At 42.9% G+C, this 23,480-nt stretch overlaps 1 protein-coding gene across 1 annotated transcript in view; it reads right to left on the reverse strand.

Moving 5' to 3' along the window:
- Nucleotides 1-23,480, reverse strand: part of LOC144504409 (tetratricopeptide repeat protein 7A-like) — a 272,644-nt gene that overhangs the window by 196,336 nt on the left and 52,828 nt on the right. Inside the window, exons 7-8 of the mRNA XM_078229665.1 lie at nucleotides 17,083-17,243; nucleotides 13,887-13,950 (exon numbers count right to left, since the gene is read on the reverse strand). Of these exons, the coding sequence (XP_078085791.1) occupies nucleotides 13,887-13,950; nucleotides 17,083-17,243 (225 nt within the window). The remainder of the gene's footprint in view (nucleotides 1-13,886; nucleotides 13,951-17,082; nucleotides 17,244-23,480) is intronic.

Here is a 23,480-nt window from a genome sequence, read left to right on the forward strand (position 1 = left end):
AGTTTGTGAAGAAACCAGGGAAGCTGAAATTGGTCTCCTCTGAATTAAAATTCTGAAGAATTTTAACAAAATAAATAAGAGAAATGCATTCAGCAGCAGGCAGGTTGCTATTGATTTGATTACACGTATACAGTGAAAAGTGTTGTTTCTTGCACGCTATACAGGCAAAGTATACCGTTCATAGAGAAGGAAAGAACAGGGTGCAGAATATATAGTGTTACAGTCATAGCTAGGGTGTAGAGAAAGATCAACTTAGTGCGAGGTAGGTCCATTCAAAAGTCTGATGGCAGCAGGGAAGAAACTGTTCTCGAGTCGGTTGCTACATGACCTCAGACGTTTGTATCTTTTTCCTGACAGAAGGTGGAGGAAGAGAGCACGTCCAGGGTGCGTGGGGTCCTTAATTATGCTGGCCGCTTTTCCAAGGCAGCAGGAAGTGTAGATGGAGTCAATGGATGGGAGGCCGGTTTGCATGATGGAATGGGCTACATTCATGACCTTTTGTAGTTTCTTGCGATCTTGGGCAGAGCAAGAGCCATACCAAGCTGCGATACAACTAGAAAGAATGCTTTCTATAGTGCATCTGTAAAAGTTGGAGAGAGTCGTAGCTGACATGCCAAATTTCCTTAGTCTGCTGGGAAAGTAGAGCTGTTGGTGGGCTTTCTTAACTATTGTGTCGGCATGGGAGGGACCAGAACAGGTTGTTGGTGATCTGGACACCTTGAAGCTCTCACCATTTCTGCTTCATCCCCATTGATGTAGACAGGGGGCACGTTCTCCATTACGCTTCCTGAAGTTGATGAGACACAATGACTGAATAGCAAAAAAACTAGTGGGAAGATCAGGATTTTTTGTTATGAAGAGTTTTGTTATGAAGTGTACTGTCTGAAAGTGTGGATTCAGTAACAACTTTCAAGGAGGAATTAGATATATACTTGAAAAGGCACTTGTTTTGGACATTTGGACTAATCTTGAAGGTGCTGAATGGTCTCCTGTTCTATATGGATGTATGAAATTCACCCCACAATTAAGCGAGCGACTCCAGACACAAGTAGAAATATCATACTGTAGAAACACTCTTACCACTGGAAACAGTTCCACAAATATTGCAATTAGGGATGGGTGTTCAGCTCTGTTCCTGCTCTAATCAGAATCTGTGCTCACTGAGCTGTGAAATCAAAGCTCCACAAACCCACAGCATTATAATATTAAATTCTACACACAGAAACACCAAGCACTAACTTCCTTCATATTAGCACACTGCGGACTGACAACTCTGCACTCATTTGCAGCCCCTTTATTCTTAACTTGTGACATTTCGCATCACTGCAATTTTCTTTAATCAATGCACTGCTCTAAAAAAAAATCAATGACTAATACTTAAAGACAGTCACCATGATTAAAAAGATCCTTCCTTCCAGTCAGATCAATTGAAATTGATTTTCTGGGAAAGGAAATCCAGATATGAAACATTTGCTGTTCCACAATCAGACCAAAATAAACTAGCACCAATTTGATTTAAAATAAAATGCAGAATCTTCCCCAAAAAATTCTAAAAGTCTGAAAATGGGGGTGTTCCAAACCGGTGCAATCTTCCAACAATCTTTTTTTCTGACAACTGGGAGCTTTGTGCTTTTGTGGGGTGGGGAGGGGGAAATGGCACAATCTCCTATTGAACTGGGAGACCTCCTCTCCCCCCGCCCCTCCATCAGCGGCAGCATTGCTATCCCCCACACCAACACAGCTCACCGGCAACGGGGCATCAGGACCCTCCCGATGAGTCCCCTCGCGGACCCCCGAGATGGCCCCCCCATCGAGCCACCCTCTTGTATAACCCCCCACACGACCTCCCCCCCCCCCCCCCCCGCATGAACCCCCCACTTGCCTAGCCCCCCTGCTGAAACCACCCCCCTGCAGAGCTCCCCCATTATCATGCATATGACCCTCCCATCATAGCCCCACTCCCACTCAGGCCTCACCCCCACCATCCCTCATGCCACAGCCCCTTGGCATTGCCCCACACTTATGGTGCCTAATGGGGCACTGCCAGGGTGCCAGGTGGGCACTGCTAGGCCATGCCCCCAACTACCCATAGGTTTCAATAGCCTTAGAATGCCCCGGCGTTGCCATGGCACCTGGTCCCCGCAGAGCAATAGTGATGTTCGCCAGCATGACATCATGCCAATAAGGGAGAGGATTCTGTGAGGCTGGAAGAAGCTGTGTGGGAGCAGGTAAGTGCTTTTAACTTGCCTTAGTTTTACATGAATAGGCTTCACGCTCTTTCTTGGAACAAAGCCGCTCTCACTGACAAAACAGGGTCAAGAGGGTACAAAATCGATTCAGTCCCGGTGCAAAGTGAATTTTTATCCTTGCCCAGTATCTTGCCAGCTCACCACGCAATGGATGGAAAGACAGTGGACAGGCAATGGCAGGCATTTAAAGAACGAATAGGTAAACTCCAGAAGATGTTTATTCCTGTTTGGCGTATGAGTGGTAAGGGAATTGTGGCTAAACCATGGCTTACAAAGGAAATTAGAGATAGTATCAGATTCAAGGAAGAAGCATACAAATTGGCAAGAAAAAACAATAGGCCTGAGGATTGGAAGCAGTTTAAAATTCAGCAAAGGAGGACCAAGGGATTGATTAAGAAGTGAAAAATGGGAGTATGAAAGTAAGCTAGCAGGGAACATAAAAACTGACAGTAAAAGTTTCTATAGGTATATAAAGAGAAAAAGATTGACAAAAATGAATGTAGGCCCCTTACAGTCAGAAACAGGACATTTCATAACGGGGAATAAAGAAATGGCTGAGGAACTAAATTTGTACTTTGCTTCAGGCTTCACAAAGGAAGACATGAATAATGTACCAGAAGTTCTGACAGAAACAAGTTTTATTGAGGAGCTGAAGGAAATCAGCATCAGTAGAGAAATGGTTTTGGGGAAATTGATGGGATTGAAGGTGGATAAATCTCCAGGTCCTGATAATCTTTATCCCAGAATATGTAAGGAAGTGGCCCTGGAAATAGTAGATCCATTGGTGGTTATTTTCCAAATTCTTTGGCCCTAGGGGTGGTTCCTACAGATTGGATGCTACAGCTAATGTAAGCCCACTATTCAAAAAGGAGGTAGAGAGAAAATAGGGAACTATAGGCCAGTGAGTTTAACATCGGTACTGGGGAAGTTGCTAGAGTCCATTATCAAGGATTTCATAACTCAGCATTTGGAAGGCAGTGGTATAATCAGACAAAGTCAGCATGGATTTACAAAAGGGAAATCATGTTTGACGAATCTATTGGATTTCTTTTGAGTAACTAGTAAAGTTGACCAAGGAGGACCAGTGGATGTGGTTTATTTAGACTTTCAGAAGGCTTTCGACAAGTTCTCATATACTACTATGTAAAGTTAAAGCACATGGGATTGCAGATAATACCTTGAGATGAATAGAAAGTTGGTGAGCAGATAGGAAGCAAAGAATTGACATAAATGAGTCCTTTTCTGATTGGCAGTCAGCGACTAGTGGGGTGCCGCAAGAATCTGTGCTAAGACCCCAACTGTTCACATTATATGTTAATGATTTGGAAGAGGGAACTGAATGTTTTATCTCCAAACTTGCTGATGATACAAAGTTGGGTGGGAGGGCAAGCTGTGAGGAGGATGCAGAGATGCTTCAACGTGATTTGAACAGGCTGAGTGGATGGGCATATGCGATGGTAGGTGCAGTATAATGTAGATAAATGTGAGGTTATCCACTTTGGTAGCAATAATAGGAAGACATTTTATTATTTGAATAGGGGTAAATTGAGAGAGGTGGATACTCAGCGAGACCTTGGTGTCCTCGTGCATGAGTCACTGAAAGTAAGGTACAGCAGGCAGGAAAGAAGGCAAATGGTATGTTAGCCTTCATAGTGAGAGGATTTGAGGATAGGGATGTTTTCCTGCAATAGTATAGAGCATTGATGAGGCCACATGTGGAGTATTGTCTGCAGTTTTGATGTCCTTATCTGAGGAAGGATGTCCTTGCTATAGAGTGAGTGCAGTGAAAGTTTACCAGGCTGATTCCTGGGATGGCAGGACTGTCATATGAGGAGAGACCAAGTGAGTTAGAATTATATTCACTGGAGTTTAGAAGAGGTGAGAGGGGATCTCATGGAACCTTATAAAATTCTAACAGGGTAGATTCATAAAGAATGTTCCCAATGGTGGGGGAGTCCAGAACTAGGGAAAGTAGTTTGAGGAGAAGGGGTAAACCATTTAGAACTGAAATGAGGAGAAATTTGTTCACCCAGAGGGTGGTGAATGTGTGGAATTCACCACCACCGATTGTAGTTGCGGCCAAAATGTTGTCTGATTTCAAAAAGGAATTAGATATAAATCTAGGGGCTCAAGGGATCAAGGGACATGGGAGGAAAGGGGTATCAGGATATTGAATTCTATGATCAGCCATGATCAAAATCCTCATTGTTCCAGAGGAGCAGCGAGAGAGGTGATTCAAGTGAGGAAAGGTAGTAGAAAAGAGGGATTTATAACTTAATTTTTTTTCTTTTTTCAGAGTTTTTGTAAGGCAGCCGGAAGTCCAAAACCGGAAATAGGCCCCAGTGAGACCTGGGAAGTTTTTTTTTCTGACGTCAGCCAGTAGCGCGCGGAAGGTTTAAAAAGCAGGCCGCTCTATCCAGCGGGCAGCGTTGTGAACGGGCGGCGAGTGTGAGAGGGAGCAGAGTGGGACGGCTTTGGCTCAAACATGCTTCAGCGTGAACAGGCAGGGGCAAGGGTAGGTTCCGGTGAGTTGTTATTGTTTCTTCAGAGTAGAAAGAATGCCAGGCAGGATGTTGGAATGCATCTCTTGCAGGATGTGGGAAGTCAGGGAGACCTCCGGTGTCCCTAACAACGACACCTGCAGGAGGTGCATCCAGCTGCAGCTCCTAACAAACCGTGTTAGGGAACTGGAGCAGGAGCTGGATGACCTCAGAATCATTCAGGAGAATGAGGAGTTTATAGATAGTAGCTTCAGGGAGGCAGTTACGCCAAAGGCACAAAGCACAGGTAATTGGGTTACCGTCAAGCGAGGGAAAGGGAAAGGGCAGGCAGAGCAGGGTTTCCCTGTGGCCATTCCCCTTCACAACAGGTATACCGATTTGGATACTGTTGTGGGGGATGCCTTACCTGGGACAAGCTGCGGCAGCTGGATCTCTGGCACGGAGTCTGGTTCTGCAGCGCAGAAGGGAGGGTGGAAGAAGAGGAGAGCGGTAGTGATAGGGGACTCGATTGTCAGAGGTACAGACAGGAGGTTCTGTGGTCGTGACAGAGACTCTCGGATGGTTTGTTGCCTCCCGGGTGCCAGCGTCAGGGATGTCTCTGATCGCGTACACAGCATTCTGAAGTGGGAGGGTGATCAGCCAGATGTCATGGTACACATTGGTACCAATGACGTAGGAAGGAAGAGTGAGGAGGTCCTGAAGTCTGAGTATAGAGAGCTTGGTAGGAATTTAAAAAGCAGGACCCCGAGGGTAGTAATCTCAGGATTGCTACCTGTGCCACGTACCAGTGAGGGCAAGAGTAGGATGCTCGGGCGGATGAACACGTGGCTGAGGAACTGGTGTAGGGGGCAGGGTTTCAGATTTCTAGATCATTGGGACCTCTTCTGGGGCAGGTGGGACCTGTACAAGAGAGACGGGTTACACCTGAACTACGAGGCGACCAATATACTTGCAGGGAGGTTTGCTAGTGTTATTGGGGAGGGTTTAAGCTAGATTTGCAGGGGGATGGGAACCAGAGTGCCAGACCAGATAGTGGAGCGGGGGTGAAAATAAATGATGTTAATAGTTCATGCAAAATCACAAATAGAAGGGTTGTGTGTGGTGGTAATAATCTTCTGAGATGTGTCTATTTCAATGCCAGGAGTATTGTGGGGAAGGCAGACGAGCTGAGGGCGTGGATCGACACATGGAATTATGACATTATAGCCATTAGTGAAACTTGGCTACAGGAGGGGCAGGACTGGCAGCTCAATGTTCCAGGGTTCCGATGTTTCAGACGTGATAGAGGCAGAGGGATGAAGGGTGGGGGGGTGGCATTGCTAGTCAGGGAAAATGTTACAGCAGTGCTCAGGCAGGACAGATTAGAGGGCGTGTCTACCGAGGCCATATGGGTGGAGCTGAGAAACAGGAACGGTAACCAGTGGATGTGGTGTTTTTAGATTTCCAGAAGGCATTCGATAAGGTGCCTCACAAAAGGTTGCTGCAGAAGATTGGGGTACACGGAGTTGGGGGTAAGGTGATGGCGTGGATTGGGGATTGGCTATCTAACAGGAAGCAGAGAGTTGGAATAAATGGGTGCTTTTCTGGTTGCAGTTGGTGACCAGTGGCGTGCCGCAGGGATCAGTGCTGGGGCCTCAACTGTTTACTATTTACATAGATGATCTGGAGGAAGGGACTGAGTGTAGGGTATCAAAGTTTGCTGATGACACGAAGATGAGTGGGAAAGCGAATTGCGTGGAGGACGCGGAAAGTCTGCAGAGAGATTTGGATAGGCTGAGCGAGTGGGCGAGGATCTGGCAGATGGAATATAACGTTAGCAAATGTGAGGTTATCCACTTTGGAAGAAATAATAGTAAATTGGAATATTATTTAAATGGAGAAAAATTACATCGTGCGACTGTGCAGAGGGACCTGGGGGTCCTTGTGCACGAATCGCAAAAACTCAGTCTGCAGGTGCAGCAGGTGATCAAGAAGGCGAATGGAATGTTGGCCTTTATCGCGAAGGGGATAGAATATAAAAGCAGGGAGGTCTTGCTGCAACTGTACAAGGCACTGGTGAGGCCGCAACTGGAGTAGTGTGTGCAGTTTTGGTCCCCTTATTTGCGAAAGGATATATTGGCCTTGGAGGGAGTGCAGAGAAGGTTCACCAGGTTGATACCGGAGATGAGGGGTGTAGCTTATGAGGAGAGATTGAACAGATTGGGTCTGTACTCGTTGGAGTTTAGAAGGCTGAGGTATGATCTTATAGAGGCATACAAGATAATGAAGGGGCTGGATAGGGTAGAGGTAGAGAGATTCTTTCCACTTAGAAGGGAAACCAGAACTAGAGGGCACAGCCTCAAAATAAGTGGGAGCCGGTTCAGAACAGAGTTGAGGGGGAACTACTTCTCTCAGAGAGTAGTGAATCTCTGGAATTCTCTGCCCATTGAAGTGGTGGAGGCTACCTCGTTGAATATGTTTAAATCACGGGTAGATAGATTTCTGATCGATAAGGGAATTAAGGGATATGGGGAGCAGGCGGGTAAGTGGAACTGATTCGCTTCAGATCAGCCATGATCTTGTTGAATGGCGGGACAGGCTCGAGGGGCTAGATGGCCTACTCCTGCTTCTAATTCTTGTGACCACATTAATGGGGTTGTATTATAGACCACCCAATAGTCAGCGAGAATTGGAGGACCAAATCTGCAGAGAGATAGCAGACAACTGCAGGAAACATAAAATTGTGATAGTAGGGGATTTTAATTTTCCACATATAGATTGGGACTCCCATACTGTTAAAGGTCTAGATGGGTTAGAGTTTGTAAAATGTGTTCAGGAACATTTTCTAAATCAATATATAGAGGTACCAACTAGACAGGATGCAATATTAGATCTCCTATTAGGAAACGAGTTAGGACAAGTGACGGAAGTGTGTGTAGGGGAACACTTTGGTTCCAGTGATCATAACGTCATTAGTTTCAACTTGATCATGGATAAAGATAGATCTGGCCCTCGGGTTGAGGTTCTAAACTGGAAAAAGGACAAATTTGAAGAAATGAGAAAGGATCTAAAAAGCATGGATTGGGACAGGCTGTTCTCTGGCAAGGATGTGAATGGTAAGTGGGAGGCCTTCAAAGGAGAAATTTTGAGAGTGCACAGTTTGTATGTTCCTGTCAGGATTAAAGGCAAAATGAATAAGAATAAGGAACCTTGGTTCTCGCGGGATATTGGAACTCTGATAAAGAAGAAGAGAGAGATGTATGACATGTATAGGCAACAGGGAGCAAATAAGATGCTTGAGGAGTATAAAAAGTGCAAGAAACTACTTAAGAAAGAAATCAGGAGGGCTAAAAGAAGACATGAGGTTGCTTTGGCACACAAGATGAAGGATAATCCTAAGAGCTTCTACAGGTATATTAAGGGCAAAAGGATAGTAAGGGATAAAATTGGTCCTCTTGAAGATCAGAGTGGTCGACTATGTATGGGACCAAAAGAAATGGGGGAGATGTTAAATGGGTTTTTTGCATCCGTATTTACTAAGGAAACTGGCATGGAGTCTATGGAAATAAGGCAAACAAGTAGGGAGGTCATGGAACCTATACAGATTAAAGGGGAGGAGGTGCTTGCTGTCTTGAGGCAAATCAGAGTAGATAAATCCCCAGGACCGGACAGGGTATTCCCTCAGACCTTGAAGGAGACTAGTGTTGAAATTGCAGGGGCCCTGGCAGATATATTTAAAATGTCGGTATCCACGGGTGAGGTGCCGGATGATTGGAGGATAGCTCATGTTGTTCCGTTGTTTAAAAAAGGCTCAAAAAGTAATGCGGGAAATTATAGGCCAGTAAGTTTGACGTCGGTGGTGGGCAAGTTATTGGAAGGTGTGATAAGGGATAGGATCTACAAATATTTGGATAGACAGGGACTTATTAGGGAGAGTCAACATGGCTTTGTGCGTGGTAGGTCATGTTTAACCAATCTATTAGAGTTTTTCGAGGAGGTTACCAGGAAAGTGGATGAAGGGAAGCCAGTGGATGTTGTCTACATGGACTTCAGTAAGGCCTTTGACAAGGTCCCGCATGGGAGGTTAGTCAGGAAGGTTCAGTCGCTAGGTATACATGGAGAGGTAGTAAATTGGATCAGACATTGGCTCAATGGAAGGTGCCAGAGAGTGGTAGTGGAGGATTGCTTCTCTGAGTGGAGGCCTGTGACTAATGGTGTGCCACAGGGATCAGTGCTGGGTCCATTGTTGTTTGTCATCTATATCAATGATCTGGATGATAATGTGGTAAATTGGATCAGCAAGTTTGCTGATGATACAAAGATTGGAGGTGTAGTGGACAGTGAGGAAGGTTTTCAAAGCTTGCAGAGGGATTTGGACCAGCTAGAAAAATGGGCTGAAAAATGGCAGATGGAGTTTAATGCAGACAAGTGTGAGGTGTTGCACTTTGGAAGGACAAACCAAGGTAGAACATACGAGGTAAATGGTAGGACACTGAAGAGTGCAGTAGAACAGAGGGATCTGGGAATACAGATACATAATTCCCTAAAAGTGGCATCACAGGTAGATAGGGTCGTAAAGAGTGCTTTTGGTACATTGGCCTTTATAAATCAAAGTATTGAGTATAGGAGTTGGAATGTTATGGCGAGGTTATACAAGACATTGGTGGGGCCGAATTTAGAGTATTGTGTGCAGTTTTGGTAACCTAATTACAGGAAGGATATTAATAAGGTTGAAAGAGTGCAGAGAAGGTTTACAAGGATGTTGCCGGGACTTGAGAAACTGAGTTACAGAGAAAGGTTGAATAGGTTAGGACTTTATTCCCTGGAGTGTAGAAGAATGAGGGGAGATTTGATAGAGGTGTATAAAATTATGATGGGTATAGACAGAGTGAATGCAAGCAGGCTTTTTCCACTGAGGCTAGGGGAGAAAATAACTAGAGGACATGGGTTAAGGGTGAGGGGGGAAAAATTTAAAGGGAATATTAGGGGGGGCTTCTTCACACAGAGTGGTGGGAGTTCGGAATGAGCTGCCAGATGAGGTGGTGAATGCAGGCTCACTTTTAATATTTAAGAAAAACCTGGACAGGTACATGGATGAGAGGGGTGTGGAGGGATATGGTCCAGGTGCAGGTCAGTGGGACTAGGCACAAAAATGGTTCGGCACAGGCAAGAAGAGCAAAAAGGCCTGTTTCTGTGCTGTAATGTTCTATGGTTCTATGGAATGGTGGATCAGGAACGAAGGGCAGAATGGCCGACTCCGTCTTCTCGTTTCTATGCTGTCATATCCCAGAAAACTGTAACGCTGTCTATACTTACTATTGCAAGTATATTTATGATTGCCAACTATATTTAAAGTGGCCTTTAAATCTGTAAGAGGAATATTGCTGATTTGGAACTGAAACAGTGATAAGTTAGAAGTTAAAATAGTCTCCTTTCACTTTTAAATATTGCTCAACTGTTAATGGTTAAGCAATTTCATTTGTTAGAGTTATATTTAAACTGTGTCATGAATATAGATATAGAATATGTTTTGATATAGAAATCCCAATTTTGTCAGTGGAATCAATCCTGGAGTGGCAGACCCGTTCCTCACATTTTTGCCAAAAAGGAAAAATTGTTGGGGTCCAGTCTGGCTTCCTAATATAATTTGGGATTCTGATCTAGGACCCCAACACACATTTCCTCCTCTGCAAACTTGAGGTTCTACTCGCAGCAAATCTCATTTCCCTATCACACCTGTGCTCACTGACCTACACTGGCTCCTTGTCAAGCAATATCTTGATTCTAAAAGTCTCATCCTTATTTCCAAAACCCTCCATGGCTTCTGCCCTCCCTACCGCTGTAATCCCTGCCAGTCCCAAAATACTCCGAGATATCTAATTCTTGCTTCTTGTGCATTTCCAATTCTATTTGTTTCACAACTGGTGGCTGTGCCTTCAACCGCCTAGGCCCCAAGCTCTGGAATTCCCGCCCTACACCTCTCTGCCTTTCTCCATTATGTTGTGTAATGATCCTTGTAGAGACCGATAACTTTGAAAAATGAAATTCGAACTTCCAGTTGATGGGATGACATGACAAAATTTCATGTTTTAAGACTTTTACAGTAACAAACAGACCAAAAGCATCAATTTTGTAGACAACTTCTACTTTTAACCATAGAACACAACTTTTCCCTTTTACTTTCAACACAACTATAAATCCACACCACAAATATGCTTTACACTGTCCCTTTAGTAGTCATTCAATTTTCCCAGACCCAATCCAGAGATTCTCAACTTCCCTAGGGTTTCCTTCTGTTCCTTTCCTTTCCCAACCAGGTAACTATAATCCCAGAAGTGTTTTTCATGATGACGGTTTGTTTCCAGGTGGTTCTCCCTCTAAGGAAGACTGGGCAAATCTTTCAGCTACGTTTCAAATCCTCATGAATTTAGTCTTTTCAATCCAACCCAGAACACCCATATTGAATCGTAGAGATTTTCGGTCTCTAACTGCTTCCTCTCTCCTGAATCCTGGCAGACTAAATGTGTTTCAAGGATGCCTTAAAAATCTCTCCCTCTCTCAAAGCCCATCTCCACGGCATCATGAATCACATGGGCCTTGTATCCAGGCAAAAAGGCTGATTAACTATCCTTGGGACTCCAACTCTCTTCTATCCTGGAAGTAAATGAACAGTTCAAGACATAACCTTTAAAACCTGACATTCTCAACACCTTTCTGGGACTTTGGTGACTCGCAGTCCAGCCACTATAAACACAGATGCTTCTGTCATAGACCTCAAGTGTGAACATCCTACATTTTCTTTCCAGCAAAGCAACCCAGGGTTTCCTTTAAACATGAATGCCATACTACCCAGCCTGTCAATTTCAAAACAGGTAATATGACCCCCTTCATTTTACCCTAAAGGCACAACCTCAAAACAGAACAATCTTACAACCCTCATATTTGTAATATTTATTCTATAAAACCTACTTCTTTGACCATTTTTCATTGTCTGACCTATTATCTCCTTATGTGGCTCGTTATGTGAAGCACCTTGAGAGATTTAATTACCTTAAAGTTGCTATGTAAATAAAAGTTTATATATTGTTGTGACCCCTCTCTCTCTATTGGAATTGAATTCAGTTACCAAAATGCTAAGCAGTGGAAATAGTTCTTCTTTACTTTTTAAAATCACTCATAATTATTAAATCTTCTCTTAAACTTTTTTAAAATTCTAAATAAAAGAAAAAGAGATCCAGTTTCTCCAATCACATGCCATTACTAACCCAAGGAAGTTGAGAGCACTGTTCACTGTCCTGACTGGGGTTATCAAACGATCATCTCTACTCTGAAGGTTCGGTATCACACCAAATTGTCTATTTACTCAGTGAGCTATCAGAGGAATTCCTTACTGAAGATGCATTTTATTGGCAAACGCACATCTGGATAAAAAGAATGGCTGTTTATATTTTTTATCCTTTCATAAGCTGACTTTTTTTTTAAGATGCCATACTGTATGACCTTTAACTTATATATATTTAAAAATATTTTGTAATCTGTAATATAGCAGGGACTCTTATTGAATCGTGCCTTGGAAGAGCAAGCATATTTCTTGATCAGAAATAAAATTAAGAAAAGCAAAAGAAAAAAAGCGCATGAATGATAAAGCACTGGGATGAGTAATCATCCTTACTCATGTCCTATTGCATTGTTGGATAGGCAGAAATCTATAAAATGAAGAATGGACACACGACCAGTCCACGATGAGAACATTCTTCCAAATTAGAATCAATTTACTTACCACCAATTTATATTTCCGTCTCTGAACCTACTTTAATTTGAATTAATAGTCTCAATTTACTTTATCTGTATTAGTTAATTCTTTGTGGAGCTGAGAGAGATTCCCCACTTACCCAATTTATTTCTAAACTATAGAGCTGTAGTTTCTCTTTCCATTCCTTTTTCTTATGAAATGACTCTTGTTGGTTTTCTGTACACCCTCACCACAAGCTTGGAACCATTCTAAAAGCTGCTGGTATCTGGTAAGTGCATTATAAAGTCTTGGCATAAACCTGTGGGCTTGTTCTATACTGCTCCGATTGTAAAGCCAAAATGCTTTTTCACAATGTACTGATTCTTTGCAAACTCCCTTTCTGACTTCAAAATATAATTTAAATGAGGAAGGCAGTGGCGAAGGGGTACTGTCGCTGGTCTAGTAATCCAGTGTAATGCTCTGGGGAGCCAGGTTCAAATCTCATCATGGCAGGTGGTGGAATTTGAATTCTGGAAAATCTGGAATTAAAAGTCTAACGATGACCATTAAACCATTGTCGATTGTCCTCAAAACCCATCTGGCAATTTTTTTTTTAGAACAGAGATGAGGAGGAATTTCTTCAGCCAGAGGGTGGTGAATCTGTGGAATTCATTACCACAGAAGGCTGTGGAGGCCAAGTCATTAAGTGGATTTAAGACAAAGATAGATAGGTTCTTGATTAGTAAGGGGATTAAAGGTGATGGAGAAAAGGCGGGAGAATGGGGTTGAGAAACTTATCAGCCATGGCTGAATGGCGAAAGACTCGATGGGCCGAATGGCCCAATTCTGCTCCTATATCCTATGGTCTTTATAAAGTAAACTTTTAACCCAAAGCCAGTGCTCTGCACATTTCCATATATTTCACGCTTCAAAATGAACTTTTCCTTTCACTTGCAATTTTCAATTTTTTTCTGTCCTCTGTTACAATTCCACAGATACCTTGCACCCTCTAGTATCTAACTAAAGGCACTTGTTATTGATATACAGATCTATTGAGTGGCAGAAAACTTTTCAATCATGAGGGAAAGCATTGCAGCCAAAGGTTAATCTGTTCCCTGGCCTTAACATCCACAAACTTTCCAGCGGGATAGCAACAGGTAGTGTGATTGTTGTACTCTACACAACGAAATTAAATGAGCAGAAAGCAACAAAGAGTTTGTACAGAGTCAGTACATATTTCATCACAAGAGAGAGAGATTTGGAGCTGCAGGGTATTTTTTTGTTTAAAGAAAAAGCTCTCCACTATAAATGCAGCCAGGCTTCTCCTGATGGCTCAGCTGATAAGCGCAAGACCAAGTGCATGAAAAATTTATGATTCAACAGAAAAGATTAGAATTTTTATTCTCAGTTAACAGTGTAGCTTACCATTGACTCGCTGATTAGAAGTAGTAGGAGTGCTTCTTCAACAATGTCCCGTGGGCAGAAGAGACTGAAAAAAAACAAATACTGTACTGAACTAGGTCAAGTTCATACTGCTTGATTTCTTTCTTTCACTGTCAGAACAAGGCCAGTAACTATTCATCACTGATAAAATGCCTCCTTTGAAAATGACATAAACACATAATTCTGTGCCTTTCAATGAGCATGCTGTGAAGCATCTTTACATTTGGTCTCTGTTCCTCGCTACACAATTGATGATGATTAAAAGATACAGGCACTTATGGGTTCAGTGCACAAATGCACCATGTGGTGGAGTATTGATAAGTACAGACCAAGATAGCTCCAAGTTTGATTGCTGCTTTGTGCGGAGTTGGCTGATCCCAGCCACAGAAGGGTGAGGGGTACTACTTCTAGATCTCAATGTCCTTGGGCTGAGGAGGGACCAAAAACCAACACTGCTGTTCCTACAAAAGCAAAATGCTAAAAATCTGAAATATAAACAAAAGTACTGCAAGTTCTCAGTAGGTCAGGCAATACCTGGGGAGAGAAATAAAGCTTACATTTCAGTTTGAGATGATAGATGCTTCCTGACCTGCTGAGTATTTCCAGCATTTTTGTTTTTATTTCAGGCCTCTACTCCTGATATGTGTCCAGTAATAACTGCCGGAAACTGATTGCATATCAGGTGAGTACAGGATTCATCTCACCTCTATGCATATCCATTGTCAAACAGTTGTTGTTTTTCATGGTTTAGGCCCAAACATAAGAAACAGACAGAAGAACAACAGCCAATGGAAAAGGAGACAATTGTAGAGGAAATATGGGTGATATACATTTTCCAAAATAATGGCTAGTTATGGAATACGTTTGCAAATTCCCTTCCTTCATCTTCCAAAATTGCAACCCCCAGCTGAGATGCACTATCTCTGCACAGACCAGAAATGGAACCCGAAACCTTCTGCTCTCCTACTCCTTCAGGTACCGTGCCCTAAAAGGGCATTGGCTGACCATGGACGTATATTGGATTAGTCCATGGTTTTGCTTGGCAAAGTAATGCAGTGGTCTGCCATTAACTTCTCCAGTATGGCGGACCAGGAAACTCTTCCAATCTTCTAACCCCTACCATCAGACATGTAAGGATTTACAAGCTTGAAACAGACTCAAAAACGTTAACTCTGTTTCTCTCTTTACAGATGCTGCCAGATTGGCTGAGTTTTTACAGCATTTTCTATTTTTATTTAAGATTTTCAGCATCTGCAGTATTTTGCTTTTATAATAAATCGACCTTTTTGGCCATATTATGGACACACCTTCCATGGCCATCAAGACCGGAAGTGGCACTTGAACACAGAGCTTCTGGTCCAGAGGTATAGGGACTCTACAACTGCGCCACAAGACTTCCTCTTCTAGCTCTGCATGTCTCGAACATACCAAGTGGTGCATTTACTCACTGAGTAAAAATTTCATTCTTTGTAAATTTATTTAAGAATTGGGATTCCTTGAAATCCCACATCTTCATCAATGCCTTTTTTGGGTTTATTTTTCTCAAAATAACCAGAGCACAGCAACAACATAGAACATTGCAATATAAATTGTGAAGAAATGAGAGTTAACCACGAGTGATAATAAAGATTATAAGTATACATTAAACTCATAGATAATGAGGAAAGACTCCACTGAATCTGCAGAGAAGGTTCAGCTTAAATAACCAAAACACGAATTGATAATGAAATTAATCCAGCTGCGTTGAGATGAAGAATTCAACAAACGTAACTCCTAATGTTTGTGTGTCTGGGGATCAAAACTGCAAACTTCAGTTATTGCTTTCTGCTAAACCTAATAGGGCAGTTAACATAAATCATTGCCAACCACAGTTCAAAATGACAATTCCCCTTACCATTCCTTACATCAAATTAACTTCTACGTTAAAAGTGAGAAAACATCATTTCACACTTCACATGCTGAAACATGTTATATAATTGGAAGCAATATGAAAATGTGTGTGTCCAACTGCTCCAAACTTGAAATAACAACTAATCCACAGATTTACATTTAAAACTTTGATTGTTATGATGCAGAACCAGAGAGCCAGGCTAATGCTCTGGGGCTAAAAGTTCAAATTCCACCGTGGTGACTGGTGGTATTTGAATTCAATTAATAAATCTGGAACATAAAACTGGTCTCAGTAATGGGGACTGTGAAACAATCTTCAATTGTTGCAAAAGCAAAACATGTGGTTTGCTAATGTACTTCAGGGAAGGAAATCTGCTGACTTTATCTGGTATGGCCCACGTGACTCCAGACCCACAGCAATGTGGGTGAACTGCCCTCTGAAATGACCCAGCAAGCCACTTAGTTCAAGGGTAATTAGGGATAGGCAGAAAATTCTGGCATTGTCAGCAATGCCTGCATCCGATCATTGTCAAAAACAACCCGGTGCGAAATTTATTAATTGTCATGAGAGACATTCTTCACAGTGAAATAAATCTGCTTCTTTATCTGCATTTTTGTCATATTTTTCCCCTTGACTCTACGCCCTCGGGGGCGATTCTCCCAGGCCACTGCGCTGCTTTTGCGGGCTCCCCACTGGGTGCTACGGTCTCCATGCGTCTCTGGCAGCCGGATTTCCGGCGCGGTCGGGGCTGCAGGGTTGGGGGGGGGGGGGGGGGGGGTGAAGAGATTGGGGCTGTAGTGGGGAGATTGGGGGGGTGGGTGCGGTTGTCAAGGCTGGCCCGGGCATGTTCGGGGGGCCAGCGATCGGAGATTTTCCAGCATTTTCTCTTTTAGTTTCACACCTTCCATTGTAGTGGGTAATGTACATCTCCCAGCACAATTGGAGTATCCTCCCCTTGAGGCAGAATTTCCATCCCATTGTAGCAAGACGTGGAAAAAAATTAAAACAGCAAAACTATGGGAGTGAATGTGTTATTTCTTTGCAGAATGCTAAGTAAGTTGCTAACAGGAATGAGCTAACCTGCTAGAGTTTTATTCTATCCATACATGTGCATGAAAGAGATTAGAATCTGTTTTTGTGATACTGGGTTCAAACCTGGGTTCCCAGAACATGAGCAGAGTTTCTGGATTAATAGTCTTGCGATGATACCACTAGGCCACCGCCTCCCCGATTGCTTCACATGATTTGGAAATTAATTTTAAAAAGAGCAAAAATAAAATCACGTACTTGTCTCCTTCATAGAGCTGAGGACCACTGGTTAGTGTGGTCAGAAAAGGGCTATTGTCCTCACTTTTGAGCAGATCAGGAGGTGGGTCTGAAAATGGATTCCAGTAACTGTCCTCACAAAGATTGTGTAGAAGCACCTCAGCCAGTTGCTTGGCTATTGTCTAAGAAGAGAAAACAGTGTAGTTGTTCAAAATATAAACACAACACTTTCCACAATAAATCACTGAAAAATGCCCCAATAAAAAAATGTTAATACTGCATTTATAACTGCTTTAAAAAGATGGCTGAATGGACTTGTGTTTAAGAACAAAACTGAAAGTTAAGATGTGAATATAGACAAGGAGTGATCCTAAACACTATGGATCACTTTGTATTCTATGCTACTGTGACCATCAAAATACCACCTGTGAAAAAACAGCCATTCTTAAATAATGGAGCTGTAGAATTTCACTCAACTATTTTGTGGTCAGGAAAAGTATCCTGCAAAACTTAATTGAGGTGTGTAAATAATATGGATAGCACCCACGATACCAATCAATGCAAAGGATAGCGTGAAAAGACAAAATAGCTTTTTGAAATTCCATAATCTTTTATGTTCTTATATCAATTGCAAAGTGTTTGAGGTTTTGTACTTCAAATATTCTAAGTTTCATAACATATTGAAAGCTTTATAGTTCAAAGTTTGCTCAGTGGCAGCACACTCAACTCAAGTCAGAAGTTTGTTAGTTTAAGCCATACTCAAGACTTTGGGTGGAATTTTACCAGCACGTCCATACAATCCCGCCCGAGGCCAACACAGAATGCCATTCTCCGAGCCTCGCCCACCCCCGGAATTGGGGCAGGCATGCAGGTAACATTCCGGTCTTTATTGTACAGAACAAATGTTATGCTTTTAGATGAGAGATTAAGCCTGGCCCATCTGCTCTTTCAGGTGAGTACAAAAGATCCCATTGCACCATTCAAAGAGGAACAAGGGATCTCGCAGTGTTCGCCCAACATTTATTACCCAATCAACATCATTTGGGCAGCATGGCGGCACAGTGGTTAGCATTGCTGCCTCATAGCGCCAGGGACCCGGGTTCGATTCCCGGCATGGGTCACTGTCTGTGTGGAGTTTGCATGTTCTCCCCGTTCTGCATGGGTTTCCTCGGGTGCTCCGGTTTCCTCCCAAATCCAAAAATGTATGGGTTAGGTGGATTGGCCATGCTAAATTGCCCCTTTGTGTCAGGGGGGCTAGTTAGGGTAAATGCATGTGGTTATGGGGATAGGACCTGAGTGGGATTGTAGTCGGTGCAAACTCGATGGGCCGAATGATAGAGGCAAGGGAGGAAATTGCTGGGGCATCGAGAGAAATCTTTGTATCCTCACTGGCTACAGGGGAAGTCATGATGTGGAGATGCCAGCGTTGGACTGGGGTAAGCACAGTAAGAAGTCTTACAACACCTGGCTGGAGACAATACACATCTCTTTAACCTGTGCTTAACCCTCTCTCCACTCACATTGTCTGTACCTTTAAGACTTTGATTACCTGTAAAGACTCTCATTCCAATCATTATTTTGTAAATTGAGTTTGTGTCTTTATATTCCCTGTTTGTGAACAGAACTCCCACTCACCTGATCAAGGAGCAGCGCTCTGAAAGCTTGTGGCTTGTGCTACCAAATAAACCTGTTGGACTTTAACCTGGAATTGAGAGACATCTTACAGGGAAAGTCCCAGAGGATTGGAGAATAGCCAATGTTGTTCCTTTGTTTAAGAAGGGTAGCAAGAATAATCCAGGTAATTACAGGCTGGTGAGCCTTACGTCAGTTAGGGAAATTATTGGAGAGGATTCTTCAAGACAGGATTTACTCCCACTTGGAAATAAGTGGATGTATTAGCGAGAGGCAACATGGTTTTGTGAAGGGAAGGTCATGTCTCACTAACTTGATTGAGTTTTTCGAGGAAGTGACGAAGATGATTGATGAGTATAGGGCAGTGGATGTTATCTACATGGACTTCAGTAAGGCCTTTGACAAGGTCCCTCATGGCAGACAGGTGCAGAAGGTAAAGTCACATGGGATCAGAGGTGAGCTGGCAAGATGGATACAGAACTGGCTCAGTCATAGAAGACAGAAGGTAGCAGTGGAAGGGTGTGTTTCTGAATGGAGGGCTGTGATAAGTTGCGTTCCTCAGGGATCAGTGTTGGGACCTTTGCTGTATAAATGATTGAGGAAAATGTAACTGTTTTGATTCGTAAGTGTGCGGGCAACACAAAGGTTGGTGGATTTGCGAATAGCGATGAGGACCATCAGAGGATAAAGCAGGATATGGATCGGTTGGAGGCTTGGGCGGAGAGATGGGAGTTGGAGTTTAATCCGGACAAATTTGAGGTAATGCATTTTGGAAGGTCTAATACAGATAGGAAATATACAGTGAATGGCAGAACCCTTAAGAGTATTGATAGGCAAAGGGATCTGGGTGTACACAGGTCACTGAAAGTGGCAATGGAGGTGGAGAAGGTAGTCAAGAAGGCATACGGCATGCTTGCCTTCATTGGCCGGGGTATTGAATTTAAAAATTGGCGAGTCATGTTGCAGCTTTATAGAACTTTAGTTCGGCTGCACTTGGAATATAGTGTTCAATTCTGGTCGCCACACTACCAGAAGGATGTAGAGGCTTTGGAGAGGGTACAGAAAAGATTTACCAGGATGTTGCCTGGAATGGAGAGCGTTAGCTATGAGGAGAGGTTGGAGAAACTTGGTTTGCTCTCACTGGAACGACGGAGGTTGAGGGGCAACCTGATGGAAGTCTACAAGATTATGAGGGGCATGGACAGAGTGGATAGTCAGAAGCTTTTTCCCAGGATAGTCAATTACGAGGGGGCACAGGTTTAAGGTGCGAGAGGAAAGGTTTAAAGGAAATTTATGAGGGAAGTTTTTTTTTTACACAGGGTGGTAGGTGCCTGGAACTCGCTGCCGGGGGAGGTAGTGGAAGCAGATACATTAGTGACTATTAAGGGGCATCTGGACAAATACATGAATAGGATGGGAATGGAGGGATATGGTCCCCGGAAGGGTAGGGGGTTTTAGTTCAGTCGGGCAGCATGGTCGGTGCAGGCTTGGAGGGCCGAAGGGCCTGTTCCTGTGCTGTAATTTTCTTTGTTCTTTGTATGGCCTCCTTCTGCTCTGTAGGATTCTATAATTTTATTAGAAGAGACGAACTGGTCATTTTTCTCACTGTTGTTTCTGGGCATTGCTGTATGTGAATGAACTTTTTTAAGAATTCATTTACGGGATGTGGACGTCGCTGCCAGCATTTATTGCCCGACTCCAGTTGCCCTCAAGAAGGTGTTTGTGAGCTGCCTTCTTGAACCGCTACAGTCCCTGAGGTGTAAGTACAACTCATAAGAGCATAAGATATAGGAGCAGAATTAGGCCATTTGGCCCTTCGAGTCTGCTCCACCATTCAATTGTGGCTGATAAGTTTCTCACCCCCATTCTCCCGCCTTTTCCCCGTAACCTCTAATCCCCTTACCAATCAAGAACCTATCTATATCTGTGTTAAATACACTTAAAGACATGGTCTCCAGCCTTCTGTGGCAATGAATTCCAAAAGTTCACCACCCTCTGGCTGAAGGAATTCCTCCTCATCTCGGTTCTAAACGGCTGTCACTTTACTCTGAGGCTGTGCCCTCAGATCTCCTACTAATGGAAATATCTTCCCCACATCCACTCTATCCAGGCCTTTCAGTATTCTCTAAGTTTCAATGAGGTACCCCCCTCATCCTTCTAAACTCCACTGAGGGCGCCACGGTGACACAGTGGTTAGCACTGCTGCCTCACAGCGCCAGGGACTGGGTTCGATCCCATCTTAGGTCACTGTCTGTGCAGAGTCTGCACATTCTCTCAGTGTCTGAGTGGGTTTTGTGGGTGTTCTGGTTTCCTCCCACAGTCCAAAGATGTGTGGGTTAGGTGGATTGGCCATGCTAAATTGCCCCCTTAGTGTCAGGAGGACTAGCTAGGGTAAATGTGTGGTTGTGGGGATAGGACCAAGGTGGGATTGTTGTTGGCGCAGACCTGATGGGCCAAATGGCCTTCCTCTGCACTGTGGGATTCTATGATCAATGATTGTACGAGTACAGACCAGAATCCTTAATCATTCCTCATACTCCAAGCTTTTCATTCCTGGGATCATTCTCGTGAACCTTCTCTGGACCCTCTCCAAGGCCAGCACATCCTTCCTTTGGTACAGGGCCCAAAATTGCTCACAATACTCCAAACGTGGTCTGACCAGAGCCTTATAAACCACGACCAGTATTTTACGACCTCGTTTGAGCAAGGCTCGTAAAATCCCACCCGAGGCTAACGGAGAATTCCGTTCTGCGAGCTGTGCAGAGTTTTGGGACATCCTGAGGCCGCAATGTGTGCTCTATAAATGCAAGTTCCTTCTTTCACAAAGTACAAATAGAATGGAATGAAATAATTTCTTGTGAGTAACCAGCATTGGCATACTATCCGCATTTAACGTCATGAAGAGTTTCCCTAATGAATGTGAAACATTAGGTAGAACTAAGCCAAATCGATTGTAAAAGGTATTATAAAAACCAAACTAGAAAACAAGCAGGAGCTGCCCAACAGATTCACAAAAGTTCACATAACCACCAAAATTCTAGTTATTCAAGAAAAGTGCTGAATATAAACTTATAACAAGTGAAACCAAGTCTATGTATGGGCTTTACAACTAAAACTTCAAGTATTTCCAATATTTCTTCAATTGCATTAAACTAAAAATCTGAAAGGGAAATCCATGCTGATAGCAGAAATTGGAAATTTTTCCAAGTGGAAAATATCAACCTTTTACTTTAGAAATGCTAACTCCTGTTTAATTTGAAACCATTTGATACTTCAAGATTCATTGCTTTACATTTTTAACCTTAAAAAAAGGAAAAGTAAAGCTATATTTGGATTTTCCAAAGATCAACTTGACCATAATTTTCATAAAAGTGACCTTCACAATCACAATCTCACACTATGTAACTTCACTATCCTTAAGCACAGAGTCACATCCTTAACTCCCCATCCTTTCACTGAAATTCTCATCCTTCTCCTCGCCAGCTCAAGTTGGTTCTCTTCCTCCATTCCTTCTACTGAAGCTGGGGCCATTTTACTCTTCCTCCCATTTAAGATGACATTTTTCGCATGTCCTCCACACTCAAACTGACAAGCTTCACCCCTCAAACAGCACTAATTTCCTTCTCAATTCATGCTGTCACTCTTCTCTCTTCCCTCCAGATAGTCATGGCCCTCTCCCTTCCCACTCCCTCTCACTTAGTGTTTTGATTCCCCTTCCTCTCTAAATAACAACCTGCACTTATATAGCAGCTTTAACATAACTAACGTTCAGGTGCTGCTTCCAGACTGTCTTCTTTCCACCTCACCTTCATTGCCATCCATTTGTTCCCCACATTATTTTTTAACTTTTTATTACTGTGCCGATCTTGGAGTCTTGTACACTGTACGCAGAAACTCTGTTCTCATGAGGATCTCCAATGCAATGCAATAGCCAGAATCTATCCCATCAGCAATAGGGTTCCAGGTGCAGTACTGAGGAAAAGGAAACCTATTATGTTAGAAATCAGCATGCAAGTTCAAACCCCTGTCTGTACCAATTTCTGTGAGCTCATCTGAGGTGGTACCAGGGCTAACATAAACTGGCTTCCATGTCCCTAGGTTTGCTGGGAATGCAAGCTAAGAATTCCATTCCCAATCCCTATCTAGCGACTTCTTCTAAAAAGGGCTCATGTCGACAAAACATGTAGATCGATCAGGTTTTGCTGTGAGTTCTTCCAATGTCCAGATTTAAATAAAAGAGTCGAAGCTTACAATTCAAAAACAGTCTCTCGGGTGAGCTACTAGAATGTGGCTAACATTCATAGGGTTATGGGTCATATCAGAGCACCTTTAGAAAAGAAAGATTCTTTAAAAATCTAATTGTTCTTCTGAAAAAAAGAAGAGGGGAAAATTGAATTTTTTCTCAAAGATAATCATACAAAATTTCAAACCTAAGCTGAAAATTAAAAAATACAAATTAACAGAAAATAAATGGCTACGCGAGATGTCAGCGAATAAGTCAATATTTGAAGCCTCGAAAAAACCCAACAAAAACGGTAGTTGATTTGACTTATATGCCAAGTCTGAAGGTGAACTGCCAATGCGGGTGTGACCATTTTAAAATATCAAAGGGTTGACATGTCTTCTACTCCCACGCATCTTTGCAGGACAGTCCATATTGACTGCTTGATCCCTTTCACCCAGTCATCAGGTACAGTAAGTAAAACACACATTTGTGGATTGAAAAATTGAGACTGACTACTATTGTGAACATAGCATGTTGTAGCTCAAAAGGGGTCAACTTATAC

The sequence above is a fragment of the Mustelus asterias genome, chromosome 15 (assembly GCF_964213995.1).
Source record: "Mustelus asterias chromosome 15, sMusAst1.hap1.1, whole genome shotgun sequence".
NCBI classification, from domain to species: Eukaryota; Metazoa; Chordata; class Chondrichthyes; order Carcharhiniformes; family Triakidae; genus Mustelus; species Mustelus asterias.